The following is a 20245-nucleotide window of genomic DNA, read 5'->3' as shown; positions in this document are numbered from 1 at the left end:
AACATTTATATGACTCATGTACACAGCCAGATTATAAAGTAAAATTTATATGACTCATGTACACAGCCAGATTATAAAGTAACATTTATATGACTCATGTACACAGCCAGATTATAAAGTAACATTTATATGACTGATGTACACAGCAAGATTATAAAGTAAAATTTATATGACTTATGTACACAGAAAGATTATAAAGTAACATTTATATGACTCATGTACACAGCCAGATTATAAAGTAAAATTTATATGACTCATGTACACAGCCAGATTATAAAGTAACATTTATATGACTCATGTACACAGCCAGATTATAAAGTAACATTTATATGACTGATGTACACAGCAAGATTATAAAGTAAAATTTATATGACTTATGTACACAGAAAGATTATAAAGTAACATTTATATGACTCGAGTCATGTACACAGCCGGATTATAAAGTAACATTTATATGACTCATGTACACAGCCAGATTATAAAGTAACATTTATATGACTGATGTACACAGCAAGATTATAAAGTAACATTTATATGACTCGTGTACACAGCCAGATTATAAAGTAACATTTATATGACTGATGTACACAGCCAGATTATAAAGTAACATTTATATGACTGATGTACACAGCCAGATTATAAAGTAACATTTATATGACTGATGTACACAGCTAGATTATAAAGAAACATTTATATGACTGATGTACACAGCCAGATTATAAAGTAGCATTTATATGACTGATGTACACAGCAAGATTATAAAGTAACATTTATATAACTGATGTACACAGCAAGATTATAAAGTAACATTTATATGACTGATGTACACAGCAAGATTATAAAGTAACATTTATATGACTGATGTACACAGCAAGATTATAAAGTAACATTTATATAACTGATGTACACAGCAAGATTATAAAGTAACATTTATATGACTCATGTACACAGCCAGATTATAAAGTAACATTTATATGACTCATGTACACAGCCAGATTATAAAGTAACATTTATATGACTCATGTACACAGCCAGATTATAAAGTAACATTTATATGACTCATGTACACAGCCAGATTATAAAGTAACATTTATATGACTGATGTACACAGCAAGATTATAAAGTAACATTTATATGACTCATGTACACAGCCAGATTATAAAGTAACATTTATATGACTCATGTACACAGCCAGATTATAAAGTAACATTTATATGACTCATGTACACAGCCAGATTATAAAGTAACATTTATATGACTGATGTACACAGCCAGATTATAAAGTAACATTTATATGACTCATGTACACAGCAAGATTATAAAGTAACATTTATGACTTATGTACACAGCCAGATTATAAAGTAACATTTATATGACTCATGTGCACAGCAAGATTATAAAGTAACATTTATATGACTGATGTACACAGCAAGATTATAAAGTAACATTTATATGACTGATGTACACAGCCAGATTATAAAGTAACATTTATATGACTGATGTACACAGCCAGATTATAAAGTAACATTTATATGACTGATGTACACAGCCAGATTATAAAGTAACATTTATATGACTGATGTACACAGCAAGATTATAAAGTAACATTTATATGACTGATGTACACAGCCAGATTATAAAGTAACATTTATATGACTGATGTACACAGCCAGATTATAAAGAAACATTTATATGACTGATGTACACAGCCAGATTATAAAGTAACATTTATATGACTCATGTACACAGCCAGATTATAAAGTAACATTTATATGACTCATGTACACAGCCAGATTATAAAGTAACATTTATATGACTCATGTACACAGCCAGATTATAAAGTAACATTTATATGACTCATGTACACAGCCAGATTATAAAGTAACATTTATATGACTCATGTACACAGCCAGATTATAAAGTAACATTTATATGACTCATGTACACAGCCAGATTATAAAGTAACATTTATATGACTCATGTACACAGCAAGATTATAAAGTAACATTTATATGACTGATGTACACAGCAAGATTATAAAGTAACATTTATATGACTGATGTACACAGCCAGATTATAAAGTAACATTTATATGACTGATGTACACAGCCAGATTATAAAGTAACATTTATATGACTCATGTACACAGCCAGATTATAAAGTAACATTTATATGACTCATGTACACAGCCAGATTATAAAGTAACATTTATATGACTGATGTACACAGCAAGATTATAAAGTAACATTTATATGACTGATGTACACAGCAAGATTATAAAGTAACATTTATATGACTGATGTACACAGCCAGATTATAAAGTAACATTTATATGACTCATGTACACAGCCAGATTATAAAGTAACATTTATATGACTCATGTACACAGCCAGATTATAAAGTAACATTTATATGACTCATGTACAGATTATAAAGTAACATTTATATGACTCGTACCCAGCAAGATTATAAAGTAACATTTATATGACTCATGTACACAGCCAGATTATAAAGTAACATTTATATGACTGATGTACACAGCAAGATTATAAAGTAACATTTATATGACTGATGTACACAGCAAGATTATAAAGTAACATTTATATGACTGATGTACACAGCAAGATTATAAAGTAAAATTTATATGACTCATGTACAGATTATAAAGTAACATTTATATGACTCATGTACAGATTATAAAGTAACATTTATATGACTCATGTACAGATTATAAAGTAACATTTATATGACTCGTACCCAGCAAGATTATAAAGTAACATTTATAAAGGGTAAAGCTTTGGATACTACATTATTTGCAATAAAACACTAATTTCTATTTTGGCTAAATTAGTGTTCTCACCCTATCCTCTCAGTAAAAAGGTTAGCGCATTAGGGCTGTGGTACAATTCAGATCTAATTCAGGACATGCGAGACAAAATAAATATGCAGCTAATCATAGACAGATGAATGGCAGTTGTTAACTCCTTTATTATCAGAGAGATCTGTAATGCACTTAGCAAAGCATTGCAGGGTCTTCTGTCAGCCAAGAAGGCAAGTTATCGATGCATTACGTTACATGAACAACTTTTATTTGGCTCCTTTAATCACCACATTATCTGTGGAAAATCTTTTGATAAATTTTGGCTGTTGGCAGTGAAATGTCCTGAGAACAAAATCCATAGTTTAAAATGTGGTGAATTTCTATGGCAGTGATTGTCATCTCCAGTCCTCAGGTCCATTAAGAGGCCAGATATTCATTATATCTTAACTAGAGCACAGGTGAATTAATCATCTGATCAGTAACCATGGCTACTAACCTGCTCTCACCCATCAGCTGTTCAGTAACCATGGTTACTAACCTGCTCTCACCCATCAGATGATTATTTCACCTATGCTCTAGTTCAGATATAATGAAACTCTGGACTGTAAAGGGTCCTGAGGAATGGAGTTGAGAAACACTGCTCTAGGCAGGGAATAATCTAAAGTAGTAGTTAAAGGGACATGGAAACTGTTACGGTATCAACAGATACCAAGGGTTAATACCAGATGAACGATGTCCTGAATATGGGATCAGCAACTCACAACCCAGCTAATTCCCCCCTCAAACATGAGACCAGGCTCCACATTGAAGGTTAAAACAGAATGCACTTTATTGAAGGCTATATGCCCAGTATTTATGCAGGTCTGACCCCAGATGAAGGGTTGAAAGAATATTGTACATTAGATAGAGGGAAAACACCCTTTGACATGATACAATAGAATTACATTACTTAAGCAGATAAACAATTTAGTCTTTCTTATCACTTGGGCGTCTGCTCTCTGGATGTGATTAAACAATGTGAATGTTTATCACTAAACTTAATTACAGTACACAATAGCTGAGGCTAGCAACCTTGTCTTTAGAAAATAGCTTCTTAAAGCTGAACAAAGTTAACTCTTTCAGTACTGACAGAAGGGTCTGTCACAGAAACCAATTTTCTTTCTTGATTTAGAAAGAGCATACAATTATAAACAACTTTCTAATTTACTTCTATTATCTAATGTGCTTCATTCTCTTGATATTCTTTGCTGAAAAGCATATCTAGATATGCTTAGTAGCTGCTGATTGGTAGCTGCACAAAGATGCCTCCTGTGATTGGTTCACCGTGTGCATTGCTATTTCTTCATTAAAGTATATCTAAAGAATGAAGAAAATTAGGTAATAGAAGTAAATTGGAATGTTGTTTAAAATTGTATTCTCTACCTTAAAGGGACACTGAACCCAATTTTTTTCTTTTGTGATTCAGATAGAGCATGCAATTTTAAGCAACTTTCTAATTTACTCCTATTATCAATTTTTCTTCATTCTCTTGGTATCTTTATTTGAAATGCAAGAATGTAAGTTTAGATGCAGGCCCATTTTTGGTGAATAACCTGGGTTATTCTTGCTGATTGGTGGATAAATTCATCTACCAATAAAAAAGATCTGTACAGAGTGCTGAACCAAAAAAGAAGCTTAGATGCCTTCTTTTTCAAATAAAGATAGCAAGTGAACAAACAAAAATTGATAATAGGAGTAAATTAGAAAGTTGCTTAAAATGCCATGCTCTATCTGAATCACAAAAGAAAAAAATTGGGTTCAGTGTCCCTTTAATAATGAAAGAAAATGTTTGGGTATAGTATCCCTTTAATATTTTTATTTTAAATATTAACAATTAATCATAAATGGCTAAGCATAAACTGAAACATTCATATAGGGCCCACTGTAGGGTCTCCAGAGCGATATAAGACAATCCCCCCCCCGCCACATTGCAAGCTATGTGTGTCTTGTAATTATATACACAGGTGGCAGCTCCATATATACACAGGTGGCAGCTCCGTATATATACAGGTGGCAGCTCCATATATACACAGGTGACAGCTCCGTATATACACAGGTGGCAGCTCCATATATACACAGGTGACAGCTCCGTATATACACAGGGGGCAGCTCCGTATATACACAGGTGGCAGCTCCGTATATACACAGGTGGCAGCTCCGTATATACACAGGTGGCAGCTCCGTATATACACAGGGGGCAGCTCCGTATATACACAGGTGGCAGCTCCGTATATAAACAGGTGGCAGCTCCATATATACACAGGTGGCAGCTCCGTATATACACAGGTGGCAGCTCCGTATATACACAGGGGGCAGCTCCGTATATACACAGGTGACAGCTCCGTATATACACAGGTGGCAGCTCCGTATATACACAGGTGGCAGCTCCGTATATAAACAGGTGGCAGCTCCATATATACACAGGTGGCAGCTCCGTATATACACAGGGGGCAGCTCCGTATATACACAGGTGACAGCTCCGTATATACACAGGTGGCAGCTCCGTATATACACAGGGGGCAGCTCCATATATACACAGGTGGAAGCTCCGTATATACACAGGTGGCAGCTCCGTATATACACAGGGGGCAGCTCCGTATATACACAGGGGGCAGCTCCGTATATACACAGGGGGCAGCTCCGTAGATATATACAGGTGGCAGCTCCGTATATACACAGGGGGCAGCTCCGTATATACACAGGGGGCAGCTCCATATATACACAGGGGGCAGCTCCGTATATACACAGGTGGCAGCTCCGTATATACACAGGTGGCAGCTCCGTATATACACAGGTGGCAGCTCCGTATATACACAGGTGGCAGCTCCGTATATACACAGGTGGCAGCTCCGTATATACACAGGGGGCAGCTCCGTATATACACAGGGGGCAGCTCCGTATATACACAGGTGGCAGCTCCGTATATACACAGGTGGCAGCTCAGTATATACACAGGTGGCAGCTCCGTATATACACAGGTGGCAGCTCCGTATATACACAGGTGACAGCTCTGTATATACACAGGTGACAGCTCCGTATATACACAGGTGGCAGCTCCGTATATACACAGGTGGCAGCTCCGTATATACACAGGTGGCAGCTCCGTATATACACAGGTGGCATCTCCGCATATACACAGGTGGCAGCTCCGTATATACACAGGTGGCAGCTCCGTATATACACAGGTGGCAGCGCCGTATATACACAGGGGGCAGCTCCGTATATACACAGGTGGCAGCTCCGTATACACACAGGTGACAGCTCCGTATACACACAGGTGACAGCTCCGTATACACACAGGTGGCAGCTCCGTATATACACAGGTGGCAGCTCCGTATACATACAGGTGACAGCTCCGTATACACACAGGTGACAGCTCCGTATATATACACAGGTGACAGCTCCGTATATACACAGGGGGCAGCTCCGTATATACACAGGTGGCAGCTCTGTATATACACAGGTGGCAGCTCCGTATATACACAGGTGGCAGCTCCGTATATACACAGGGGGCAGCTCCGTATATACACAGGTGGCAGCTCCGTATATAGACAGGTGGCAGCTCCATATATATACAGGTGGCAGCTCCGTATATATACACAGGTGGCAGCTCCGTATACACACAGGTGGCAGCTCCGTATATACACAGGTGGCAACTCCGTATATACACAGGGGGCAGCTCCGTATACACACAGGTGGCAGCTCCGTATATACACAGGTGACAACTCCGTATATACACAGGTGGCAGCTCCGTATATACACAGGTGGCAGCTCCGTATACACACAGGTGGCAGCTCCGTATATACACAGATGGCAGCTCCGTATATACACAGGTGACAGCTCCGTATATACACAGGTGGCAGCTCCCTATATACACAGGTGGCAGCTCCGTATATACACAGGTGACAGCTCCGTATATACACAGGTGGCAGCTCCCTATATACACAGGTGGCAGCTCCGTATATACACAGGTGGCAGCTCCGTATATACACAGGTGGCAGCTCCGTATACACACAGGTGGCAGCTCCGTATATACACAGGTGACAGCTCCGTATATACACAGGTGACAGCTCCGTATATACACAGGTGGCAGCTCCGTATATACACAGGTGGCAGCTCCGTATATACACAGCGGGCAGCTCCGTATATACACAGGTGGCAGCTCCGTATACACACAGGTGGCAGCTCCGTATATACACAGGTGACAGCTCCGTATATACACAGGTGGCAGCTCCATATATACACAGGTGGCAGCTCCGTATATACACAGGTGGCAGCTCCGTATATACACAGGTGACAGCTCCGTATATACACAGGTGACAGCTCCGTATATACACAGGGGGCAGCTCCGTATATACACAGGGGGCAGCTCCGTATATACACAGGTGGCAGCTCCGTATATATACAGGTGGCAGCTCCGTATATACACAGGTGGCAGCTCCGTATACACACAGGTGGCAGCACCGTATACACACAGGTGACAGCTCTGTATACACACAGGTGGCAGCTCCGTATACACACAGGTGGCAGCTCCGTATATACACAGGTGGCAGCTCCGTATATACACAGGTGACAGCTCCGTATATACACAGGGGGCAGCTCCGTATATACACAGGTGGCAGCTCCGTATATACACAGGTGGCAGCTCAGTATACACACAGGTGGCAGCTCCGTATACACACAGGTGGCAGCTCCGTATATACACAGGTGGCAGCTCCGTATATACACAGGTGGCAGCTCCGTATATATACAGGTGGCAGCTCTGTATATACACAGGTGGCAGCTCCGTATATACACAGGTGGCAGCTCCGTATATACACAGGTGGCAGCTCCGTATATACACAGGTGGCAGCTCCGTATATACACAGGTGGCAGCTCTGTATATACACAGGGGGCAGCTCCGTATATACACAGGTGGCAGCTCCGTATATACACAGGTGGCAGCTCTGTATATATACAGGTGGCAGCTCCGTATATACACAGGTGGCAGCTCCGTATATACACAGGTGACAGCTCCGTATATACACAGGTGGCAGCTCCGTATATACACAGGTGGCAGCTCCGTATATACACAGGTGGCAGCTCCGTATATACACAGGGGGCAGCTCCGTATATACACAGGTGACAGCTCCGTATATACACAGGTGGCAGCTCTGTATATACACAGGGGGCAGCTCCGTATATACACAGGTGACAGCTCCGTATATACACAGGTGACAGCTCCGTATATACACAGGGGGCAGCTCCGTATATACACAGGTGGCAGCTCCGTATATACACAGGTGGCAGCTCTGTATATACACAGGTGGCAGCTCCGTATATACACAGGTGGCAGCTCCGTATATACACAGGTGACAGCTCCGTATATACACAGGTGACAGCTCCGTATATACACAGGGGGCAGCTCCATATATACACAGGTGGCAGCTCCGTATATACACAGGTGGCAGCTCCGTATATACACAGGTGGCAGCTCCGTATATAGACAGGTGGCAGCTCCGTATATACACAGGTGGCAGCTCCGTATATACACAGGTGGCAGCTCCGTATATACACAGGTGGCAGCTCCGTATATACACAGGTGGCAGCTCCGTATACACACAGGTGGCAGCTCCGTATATACACAGGTGGCAGCTCCGTATATACACAGGGGGCAGCTCCGTATATACACAGGGGGCAGCTCCGTATATACACAGGTGACAGCTCCTACTGAGCATGTGCCAGAAGGCTTTAGTAGAGGAGGTATATTTTGTCTGGCTTTAAGAACACCGGTAGATATCTGTGATGCAGTAATAAAAGTGCCCCAGTGAATGGGGACAGGAACGTCTCATTGTGATGACTTACATGTTAAGTATACCACAATGATTTGCCAGGTAAAATCTATCATATCTAATTCATTATATTATCTGATTTGCTTCGTTCCCATGATAGAGATACCTAGGTAGCATCTGGAGCAATACATGGCAGGAAATAGTGCTGCCCTCTAGTGCTTTTGCTAATGGATAACATTCATGCAAAACTGCTGCCATATAGTGCACCAGATACGTGCACGCTCCTGAGCCTACGTCAATGCTTTTTAACAAAACATACCAAGAGAACGAAAAATATTTGATGATAGAAGTAAATTAGAAAGTTGCTTAAAATTGCTGCTCTGCCTGATTCATGAAAGAAAAGTAAAGTATTGCAAACGGGCGTGCCAGGTAAAGATAGCTAGTGGTGTCTTGTGTGCTTTGTTATTATTATATTGTTAGTTAGGGGGAACGTACAAAAAATAATACATCAGTAAGGGGCTTGCTTCGGACAATGCAGAGAGGATTTAAGCTGTGGAAATAAATATACATAATATTCTGGTGATACATTTGTGTATACAGTAGTACAAGGGGCATATGTTTGTGTATATAGTAGTACAAGGGGCATATGTTTGTGTATATATAGTAGTACAAGGGGCATATGTTTGTGTATATAGTAGTACAAGGGGCATATGTTTGTGTATATAGTAGTACAAGGGGCATATGTTTGTGTATATATAGTAGTACAAGGGGCATATGTTTGTGTATATAGAAGTACAAGGGGCATATGTTTTTGTATATAGTAGTACAAGGGGCATATGTTTGTGTATTAAGTAGTAAAAGGGGCATATGTTTGTGTATATAGTAGTACAAGGGGCATATGTTTGTGTATATAGTAGTACAAGGGGCATATTTATCAAGCTCAGTATGACCGCTGCTCCATAACTTGTCTGCCAAACATATGGTGACATATGTTTGTGTATATAGTAGTACAAGTCATTTTATGGTGACATATGTTTGTGTATATAGTAGTACAAGTCATTTTATGGTGACACATGCTTGTGTATATAGTAGTACAAGTCATTTTATGGTGACATATGTTTGTGTATATAGCAGTACAAGTCTTTTTATGGTGACATACGTTTGTGTATATAGCAGTACAAGTCTTTTTATGGTGACATACGTTTGTGTATATAGCAGTACAAGTCTTTTTATGGTGACATACGTTTGTGTATATAGCAGTACAAGTCTTTTTATGGTGACACATGTTTGTGTATATAGCAGTACAAGTCTTTTTATGGTGACACATGTTTGTGTATATAGCAGTACAAGTCTTTTTATGGTGACACGTGTTTGTGTATATAGCAGTACAAGTCTTTTTATGGTGACACATGCTTGTGCATATAGTAGTACAAGTCTTTTTATGGTGACACATGCTTGTGTATATAGCAGTACAAGTCTTTTTATGGTGACACATGCTTGTGTATATAGCAGTACAAGTCTTTTTATGGTGACACATGCTTGTGTATATAGCAGTACAAGTCTTTTTATGGTGACACATGCTTGTGTATATAGCAGTACAAGTCTTTTTATGGTGACATATGTTTGTGTATATAGTAGTACGTCTTTTTATGGTGACACATGTTTGTGTATATAGTAGTACGTCTTTTTATGGTGACACATGTTTGTGTATATAGCAGTACAAGTCTTTTTATGGTGACACGTGTTTGTGTATATAGCAGTACAAGTCTTTTTATGGTGACACGTGTTTGTGTATATAGCAGTACAAGTCTTTTTATGGTGACACATGCTTGTGCATATAGTAGTACAAGTTTTTTTATGGTGACACATGCTTGTGTATATAGCAGTACAAGTCTTTTTATGGTGACACATGCTTGTGTATATAGCAGTACAAGTCTTTTTATGGTGACACATGCTTGTGTATATAGCAGTACAAGTCTTTTTATGGTGACACATGCTTGTGTATATAGCAGTACAAGTCTTTTTATGGTGACATATGTTTGTGTTTTTAGTAGTACAAGTCTTTTTATGGTGACATACGTTTGTGTATATAGCAGTACAAGTCTTTTTATGGTGACACATTTGTGTATATAGCAGTACAAGTCTTTTTATGGTGACATACGTTTGTGTATATATCAGTACAAGTCTTTTTATGGTGACATATGTTTGTGTATTTAGCAGTACAAGTCTTTTTATGGTGACATACGTTTGTGTATATAGCAGTACAAGTCTTTTTATGGTGACACATTTGTGTATATAGCAGTACAAGTCTTTTTATGGTGACATATGTTTGTGTATATAGTAGTACGTCTTTTTATGGTGACATATGTTTGTGTATATAGCAGAACAAGTCTTTTTATGGTGACACGTGTTTGTGTATATAGTAGTACAAGTCTTTTTATGGTGACATACATTTGTGTATATAGCAGTACAAGTCTTTTTATGGTGACACGTGTTTGTGTATATAGTAGTACAAGTCTTTTTATGGTGACATATGTTTGTGTATATAGCAGTACAAGTCTTTTTATGGTGACACATTTGTGTATATAGCAGTACAAGTCTTTTTATGGTGACATATGTTTGTGTATATAGCAGTACAAGTCTTTTTATGGTGACATACGTTTGTGTATATAGCAGTACAAGTCTTTTTATGGTGACACGTATTTGTGTATATAGTAGTACAAGTCTTTTTATGGTGACATACGTTTGTGTATATAGCAGTACAAGTCTTTTTATGGTGACACGTGTTTGTGTATATAGTAGTACAAGTCTTTTTATGGTGACATATGTTTGTGTATATAGCAGTACAAGTCTTTTTATGGTGACACATGCTTGTGTATATAGTAGTAATAAGAGAATATCCCAGCGCCCACTAGACCTTATGGTGACATATGTTTGTGTATATAGCAGTACAAGTCTTTTTATGGTGACATACGTTTGTGTATATAGCAGTACAAGTCTTTTTATGGTGACACGTGTTTGTGTATATAGTAGTACAAGTCTTTTTATGGTGACACATGTTTGTGTATATAGTAGTACAAGTCTTTTTATGATGGCATATGTTCGTGTATATAGCAGTACAAGTCTTTTTTATGGTGACACATGTTTGTGTATATAGTAGTACAAGTCTTTTTATGGTGCACATGCTTGTGTATATAGTAGTACAAGTCTTTTTATGGTGACACATGTTTGTGTATACAGTAGTACAAGTCTTTTTATGGTGACATATGTTTGTGTATATAGTAGTACGTCTTTTTATGGTGACATATGTTTGTGTATATAGCAGTACAATTCTTTTTATGGTGACATACGTTTGTGTATATAGCAGTACAAGTCTTTTTATGGTGACACATGTTTGTGTATATAGCAGTACAAGTCTTTTTATGGTGACATATGTTTGTATATATAGCAGTACAAGTCATTTTATGGTGACACATGTTTGTGTATATAGTAGTACAAGTCTTTTTATGGTGACATATGTTTGTGTATATAGCAGTACAAGTCTTTTTATGGTGACACATGCTTGTGTATATAGTAGTACAAGTCTTTTTATGGTGACACACGTTTGTGTATATAGTAGAAGAAGACTTTTTATGTTTGTGTATATAGTAGTACAAGTCTTTTTATGGTGACACATGTTTGTGTATATAGTAGTACAAGTCTTTTTATGATGGCATATGTTTGTGTATATAGCAGTACAAGTCTTTTTTATGGTGACACATGTTTGTGTATATAGTAGTACAAGTCTTTTTATGGTGCACATGCTTGTGTATATAGTAGTACAAGTCTTTTTATGGTGACACATGTTTGTGTATACAGTAGTACAAGTCTTTTTATGGTGACATATGTTTGTGTATATAGTAGTACGTCTTTTTATGGTGACATATGTTTGTGTATATAGCAGTACAATTCTTTTTATGGTGACATACGTTTGTGTATATAGCAGTACAAGTCTTTTTATGGTGACACATGTTTGTGTATATAGCAGTACAAGTCTTTTTATGGTGACATATGTTTGTGTATATAGTAGTACAAGTCTTTTTATGGTGACACACGTTTGTGTATATAGTAGAAGAAGACTTTTTATGTTTGTGTATATAGTAGTACAAGTCTTTTTATGATGGCATATGTTTGTGTATATAGCAGTACAAGTCTTTTTATGGTGACACGTGTTTGTGTATATAGTAGTACAAGTCTTTTTATGGTGACATATGTTTGTGTATATAGCAGGACAAGTCTTTTTATGGTGACACGTGTTTGTGTATATAGTAGTACAATCTTTTTATGGTGACATACGTTTGTGTATATAGCAGTACAAGTCTTTTTATGGTGACATACGTTTGTGTATATAGCAGTACAAGTCTTTTTATGGTGACACGTGTTTGTGTATATAGTAGTACAAGTCTTTTTATGGTGACATATGTTTGTGTATACAGCAGTACAAGTCTTTTTATGGTGACATGTGTTTGTGTATATAGCAGTACAAGTCTTTTTATGGTGACACGTGTTTGTGTATATAGTAGTACAAGTCTTTTTATGGTGACATATGTTTGTGTATATAGCAGTACAAGTCTTTTTATGGTGACATACGTTTGTGTATATAGCAGTACAAGTCTTTTTATGGTAACACATGTTTGTGTATATAGCAGTACAAGTCATTTTATGGTGACACATGTTTGTGTATATAGTAGTACAAGTCTTTTTATGGTGACATATGTTTGTGTATATAGCAGTACAAGTCTTTTTATGGTGACACATGCTTGTGTATATAGTAGTACAAGTCTTTTTATGGTGACACACGTTTGTGTATATAGTAGAAGAAGACTTTTTATGTTTGTGTATATAGTAGTACAAATCTTTTTATGGTGACACATGTTTGTGTATATAGTAGTACAAGTCTTTTTATGATGGCATATGTTTGTGTATATAGCAGTACAAGTCTTTTTTATGGTGACACATGTTTGTGTATATAGTAGTACAAGTCTTTTTATGGTGCACATGCTTGTGTATATAGTAGTACAAGTCTTTTTATGGTGACACATGTTTGTGTATACAGTAGTACAAGTCTTTTTATGGTGACATATGTTTGTGTATATAGTAGTACGTCTTTTTATGGTGACATATGTTTGTGTATATAGCAGTACAATTCTTTTTATGGTGACATACGTTTGTGTATATAGCAGTACAAGTCTTTTTATGGTGACACATGTTTGTGTATATAGCAGTACAAGTCTTTTTATGGTGACACATGTTTGTGTATATAGCAGTACAAGTCTTTTTATGGTGACACATGTTTGTGTATATAGCAGTACAAGTCTTTTTATGGTGACACGTGTTTGTGTATATAGCAGTACAAGTCTTTTTATGGTGACACATGCTTGTGCATATAGTAGTACAAGTCTTTTTATGGTGACACATGCTTGTGTATATAGCAGTACAAGTCTTTTTATGGTGACACATGCTTGTGTATATAGCAGTACAAGTCTTTTTATGGTGACACATGCTTGTGTATATTGCAGTACAAGTCTTTTTATGGTGACACATGCTTGTGTATATAGCAGTACAAGTCTTTTTATGGTGACACATGCTTGTGTATATAGCAGTACAAGTCTTTTTATGGTGACATATGTTTGTGTATATAGTAGTACGTCTTTTTATGGTGACACATGTTTGTGTATATAGCAGTACAAGTCTTTTTATGGTGACACGTGTTTGTGTATATAGCAGTACAAGTCTTTTTATGGTGACACGTGTTTGTGTATATAGCAGTACAAGTCTTTTTATGGTGACACATGCTTGTGCATATAGTAGTACAAGTCTTTTTATGGTGACACATGCTTGTGTATATAGCAGTACAAGTCTTTTTATGGTGACACATGCTTGTGTATATAGCAGTACAAGTCTTTTTATGGTGACACATGCTTGTGTATATAGCAGTACAAGTCTTTTTATGGTGACACATGCTTGTGTATATAGCAGTACAAGTCTTTTTATGGTGACATATGTTTGTGTATTTAGTAGTACAAGTCTTTTTATGGTGACATACGTTTGTGTATATAGCAGTACAAGTCTTTTTATGGTGACACATTTGTGTATATAGCAGTACAAGTCTTTTTATGGTGACATACGTTTGTGTATATAGCAGTACAAGTCTTTTTATGGTGACATATGTTTGTGTATTTAGTAGTACAAGTCTTTTTATGGTGACATACGTTTGTGTATATAGCAGTACAAGTCTTTTTATGGTGACACATTTGTGTATATAGCAGTACAAGTCTTTTTATGGTGACATATGTTTGTGTATATAGTAGTACAAGTCTTTTTATGGTGACATATGTTTGTGTATATAGCAGTACAAGTCTTTTTATGGCGACACGTGTTTGTGTATATAGTAGTACAAGTCTTTTTATGGTGACATACGTTTGTGTATATAGCAGTACAAGTCTTTTTATGGTGACATACGTTTGTGTATATAGCAGTACAAGTCTTTTTATGGTGACACGTGTTTGTGTATATAGTAGTACAAGTCTTTTTATGGTGACATATGTTTGTGTATACAGCAGTACAAGTCTTTTTATGGTGACATACGTTTGTGTATATAGCAGTACAAGTCTTTTTATGGTGACACGTGTTTGTGTATATAGTAGTACAAGTCTTTTTATGGTGACACATGTTTGTGTATATAGTAGTACAAGTCTTTTTATGATGGCATATGTTTGTGTATATAGCAGTACAAGTCTTTTTTATGGTGACACATGTTTGTGTATATAGTAGTACAAGTCTTTTTATGGTGCACATGCTTGTGTATATAGTAGTACAAGTCTTTTTATGGTGACACATGTTTGTGTATACAGTAGTACAAGTCTTTTTATGGTGACATGTGTTTGTGTATATAGTAGTACGTCTTTTTATGGTGACATATGTTTGTGTATATAGCAGTACAAGTCTTTTTATGGTGACATGTTTGTGTATATAGTAGTACATCTTTTTAAGGTGACATATGTTTGTGTATATAGCAGTACAAGTCTTTTTATGGTGACACGTTTGTGTATATAGCAGTACAAGTCTTTTTATGGTGACATATGTTTGTGTATATAGTAGTACATATGTTTGTGTATATAGTAGTACATGTCTTTTTATGGTGACACGTTTGTGTAAATAGTAGTACAAGTCTTTTTATGGTGACACATGTTTGTGTATATAGTAGTACAAGTCTTTTTATGGTGACACGTGTTTGTGTATATAGCAGTAAAAGTCTTTTTATGGTGACACATGCTTGTGCATATAGTAGTACAAGTCTTTTTATGGTGACACATGCTTGTGTATATAGCAGTACAAGTCTTTTTATGGTGACACATGCTTGTGTATATAGCAGTACAAGTCTTTTTATGGTGACACATGCTTGTGTATATAGCAGTACAAGTCTTTTTATGGTGACACATGCTTGTGTATATAGCAGTACAAGTCTTTTTATGGTGACACATGCTTGTGTATATAGCAGTACAAGTCTTTTTATGGTGACATATGTTTGTGTATATAGTAGTACGTCTTTTTATGGTGACACATGTTTGTGTATATAGCAGTACAAGTCTTTTTATGGTGACACGTGTTTGTGTATATAGCAGTACAAGTCTTTTTATGGTGACACGTGTTTGTGTATATAGCAGTACAAGTCTTTTTATGGTGACACATGCTTGTGCATATAGTAGTACAAGTCTTTTTATGGTGACACATGCTTGTGTATATAGCAGTACAAGTCTTTTTATGGTGACACATGCTTGTGTATATAGCAGTACAAGTCTTTTTATGGTGACACATGCTTGTGTATATAGCAGTACAAGTCTTTTTATGGTGACACATGCTTGTGTATATAGCAGTACAAGTCTTTTTATGGTGACATATGTTTGTGTATTTAGTAGTACAAGTCTTTTTATGGTGACACATTTGTGTATATAGCAGTACAAGTCTTTTTATGGTGACATACGTTTGTGTATATAGCAGTACAAGTCTTTTTATGGTGACATATGTTTGTGTATTTAGTAGTACAAGTCTTTTTATGGTGACATACGTTTGTGTATATAGCAGTACAAGTCTTTTTATGGTGACACATTTGTGTATATAGAAGTACAAGTCTTTTTATGGTGACATATGTTTGTGTATATAGTAGTACGTCTTTTTATGGTGACATATGTTTGTGTATATAACAGTACAAGTCTTTTTATGGTGACATACGTTTGTGTATATAGCAGTACAAGTCTTTTTATGGTGACACGTGTTTGTGTATATAGTAGTACAAGTCTTTTTATGGTGACATACGTTTGTGTATATAGCAGTACAAGTCTTTTTATGGTGACACGTGTTTGTGTATATAGTAGTACAAATCTTTTTATGGTGACATATGTTTGTGTATATAGCAGTACAAGTCTTTTTATGGTGACACATTTGTGTATATAGCAGTACAAGTCTTTTTATGGTGACATATGTTTGTGTATATAGTAGTACGTCTTTTTATGGTGACATATGTTTGTGTATATAGCAGTACAAGTCTTTTTATGGTGACATACGTTTGTGTATATAGCAGTACAAGTCTTTTTATGGTGACACGTGTTTGTGTATATAGTAGTACAAGTCTTTTTATGGTGACATACGTTTGTGTATATAGCAGTACAAGTCTTTTTATGGTGACATGTGTTTGTGTATATAGTAGTACAAGTCTTTTTATGGTGACATATGTTTGTGTATATAGCAGTACAAGTCTTTTTATGGTGACACATGCTTGTGTATATAGTAGTAATAAGAGAATATCCCAGCGCCCACTAGACCTTATGGTGACATATGTTTGTGTATATAGCAGTACAAGTCTTTTTATGGTGACATACGTTTGTGTATATAGCAGTAAAAGTCTTTTTATGGTGACAAGTGTTTGTGTATATAGTAGTACAAGTCTTTTTATGGTGACATATGTTTGTGTATATAGTAGTACAAGTCTTTTTATGGTGACACACGTTTGTGTATATAGTAGAAGAAGACTTTTTATGTTTGTGTATTTAGTAGTACAAGTCTTTTTATGGTGACACGTGTTTGTGTATATAGTAGTACAAGTCTTTTTATGGTGACATATGTTTGTGTATATAGCAGTACAAGTCTTTTTATGGCGACATGTGTTTGTGTATATAGTAGTACAAGTCTTTTTATGGTGACATACGTTTGTGTATATAGCAGTACAAGTCTTTTTATGGTGACATACGTTTGTGTATATAGCAGTACAAGTCTTTTTATGGTGACACGTGTTTGTGTATATAGTAGTACAAGTCTTTTTATGGTGACATATGTTTGTGTATACAGCAGTACAAGTCTTTTTATGGTGACATACGTTTGTGTATATAGCAGTACAAGTCTTTTTATGGTGACACGTGTTTGTGTATATAGTAGTACAAGTCTTTTTATGGTGACATATGTTTGTGTATATAGCAGTACAAGTCTTTTTATGGTGACATACGTTTGTGTATATAGCAGTACAAGTCTTTTTATGGTGACACATGTTTGTGTATATAGCAGTACAAGTCATTTTATGGTGACACATGTTTGTGTATATAGTAGTACAAGTCTTTTTATGGTGACATATGTTTGTGTATATAGCAGTACAAGTCTTTTTATGGTGACACATGCTTGTGTATATAGTAGTACAAGTCTTTTTATGGTGACACACGTTTGTGTATATAGTAGAAGAAGACTTTTTATGTTTGTGTATATAGTAGTACAAGTCTTTTTATGGTGACACATGTTTGTGTATATAGTAGTACAAGTCTTTTTATGATGGCATATGTTTGTGTATATAGCAGTACAAGTCTTTTTTATGGTGACACATGTTTGTGTATATAGTAGTACAAGTCTTTTTATGGTGCACATGCTTGTGTATATAGTAGTACAAGTCTTTTTATGGTGACACATGTTTGTGTATACAGTAGTACAAGTCTTTTTATGGTGACATGTGTTTGTGTATATAGTAGTATGTCTTTTTATGGTGACATATGTTTGTGTATATAGCAGTACAAGTCTTTTTATGGTGACATGTTTGTGTATATAGTAGTACATCTTTTTATGGTGACATACGTTTGTGTATATAGCAGTACAAGTCTTTTTATGGTGACACGTTTGTGTATATAGCAGTACAAGTCTTTTTATGGTGACACATGTTTGTGTATATAGTAGTACATACATATGTTTGTGTATATAGTAGTACATGTCTTTTTATGGTGACACGTTTGTGTAAATAGTAGTACAAGTCTTTTTATGGTGACACATGTTTGTGTATATAGCAGTACAAGTCTTTTTATGGTGACACGTTTGTGTATATAGCAGTACAAGTCTTTTTATGGTGACACATGTTTGTGTATATAGTAGTACATACATATGTTTGTGTATATAGTAGTACATGTCTTTTTATGGTGACACGTTTGTGTAAATAGTAGTACAAGTCTTTTTATGGTGACACATGTTTGTGTATATAGTAGTACAAGTCTTTTTATGGTGACACATGCTTGTGCATATAGTAGTACAAGTCTTTTTATGGTGACACATGTTTGTGTATATAGCAGTACAAGTCTTTTTATTGTGACACATGTTTGTGTATATAGCAGTACAAGTCTTTTTATTGTGACACATGCTTGTGTATATAGTAGTACAAGTCTTTTTATGGTGACACATGCTTGTGCATATAGTAGTACAAGTCTTTTTATGGTGACACATGTTTTTGTATATAGCAGTACAAGTCTTTTTATTGTGACACATGCTTGTGTATATAGCAGTACAAGTCTTTTTATGGTGACACATGTTTGTGTATATAGCAGTACAAGTAATTTTATGGAGATAAACGGACATATTATATATATAAGCACTATAAACAATAATGTCTCATACATGTCACGTACCGTCACAGGAGCGGCAGCAGTCACCCTGCAGTGGGTGCGAGCACTGGATGGGAGCACAGGGTTTGCGCTGGCAGGTGACAGTGCCATTGTTACAGATGCAGTCACGGCATTTGTCAGATGGATCATAGAAACGCTGCATGTGTCTGTACACTACCCCAGAGTAGGGGCAGTCAGCAGGGGGCGCTGCAGAGACAAGAGCAATGGGTCACACTAGCTTCAAATCATTATGTTGTTCATGTGCTCATTTAGTTCTCAGGACCAACCTTCTCTCCAAGTTTTAACAAACTGTTCATACAGAAAATGGTGTCTGGATAGTTAGATGAAAAAGTCCTATTGTGTACCCTGAGGTTATAGGCACCAAAATCAGCAAATAAAACTGTCAAATCACATAAATACAAGAACGTCTCTGATGATACAGAGCAATTAAATACTCTAACGCAATGTCTGTTATCTTATATATCTTTATGAGAGTGTTTAGAGAGCAGCCTTTAAATCTTATTAAATACATCAATATTTAATCATTTTCTGACATTTATGTATGTGCGCATGTATATGTGTATATGTGAGCATGTATATGTGAGCATGTGTATGTGTGCGCATGTATGTGTACATGTATGTGTTTGTGTGAGTGCATTTATATGTGT

At 36.4% G+C, this 20245-nt stretch overlaps 1 protein-coding gene across 1 annotated transcript in view; it reads right to left on the bottom strand.

The window, feature by feature from the left end:
* KCP (kielin cysteine rich BMP regulator) overlaps positions 1-20245 on the bottom strand; it is a 565655-nt gene that overhangs the window by 205668 nt on the left and 339742 nt on the right. Inside the window, 1 exon segment of the mRNA XM_053716343.1 lies at positions 19602-19784. Within this exon segment, the coding sequence (XP_053572318.1) occupies positions 19602-19784 (183 nt within the window).

Source organism: Bombina bombina, chromosome 6 (genome assembly GCF_027579735.1).
Source record: "Bombina bombina isolate aBomBom1 chromosome 6, aBomBom1.pri, whole genome shotgun sequence".
Taxonomy (NCBI): Eukaryota; Metazoa; Chordata; class Amphibia; order Anura; family Bombinatoridae; genus Bombina; species Bombina bombina.
The sequence above is the reverse complement of the archived record's forward strand: the minus strand, read 5'-3'. Positions and strand labels throughout refer to the sequence as shown.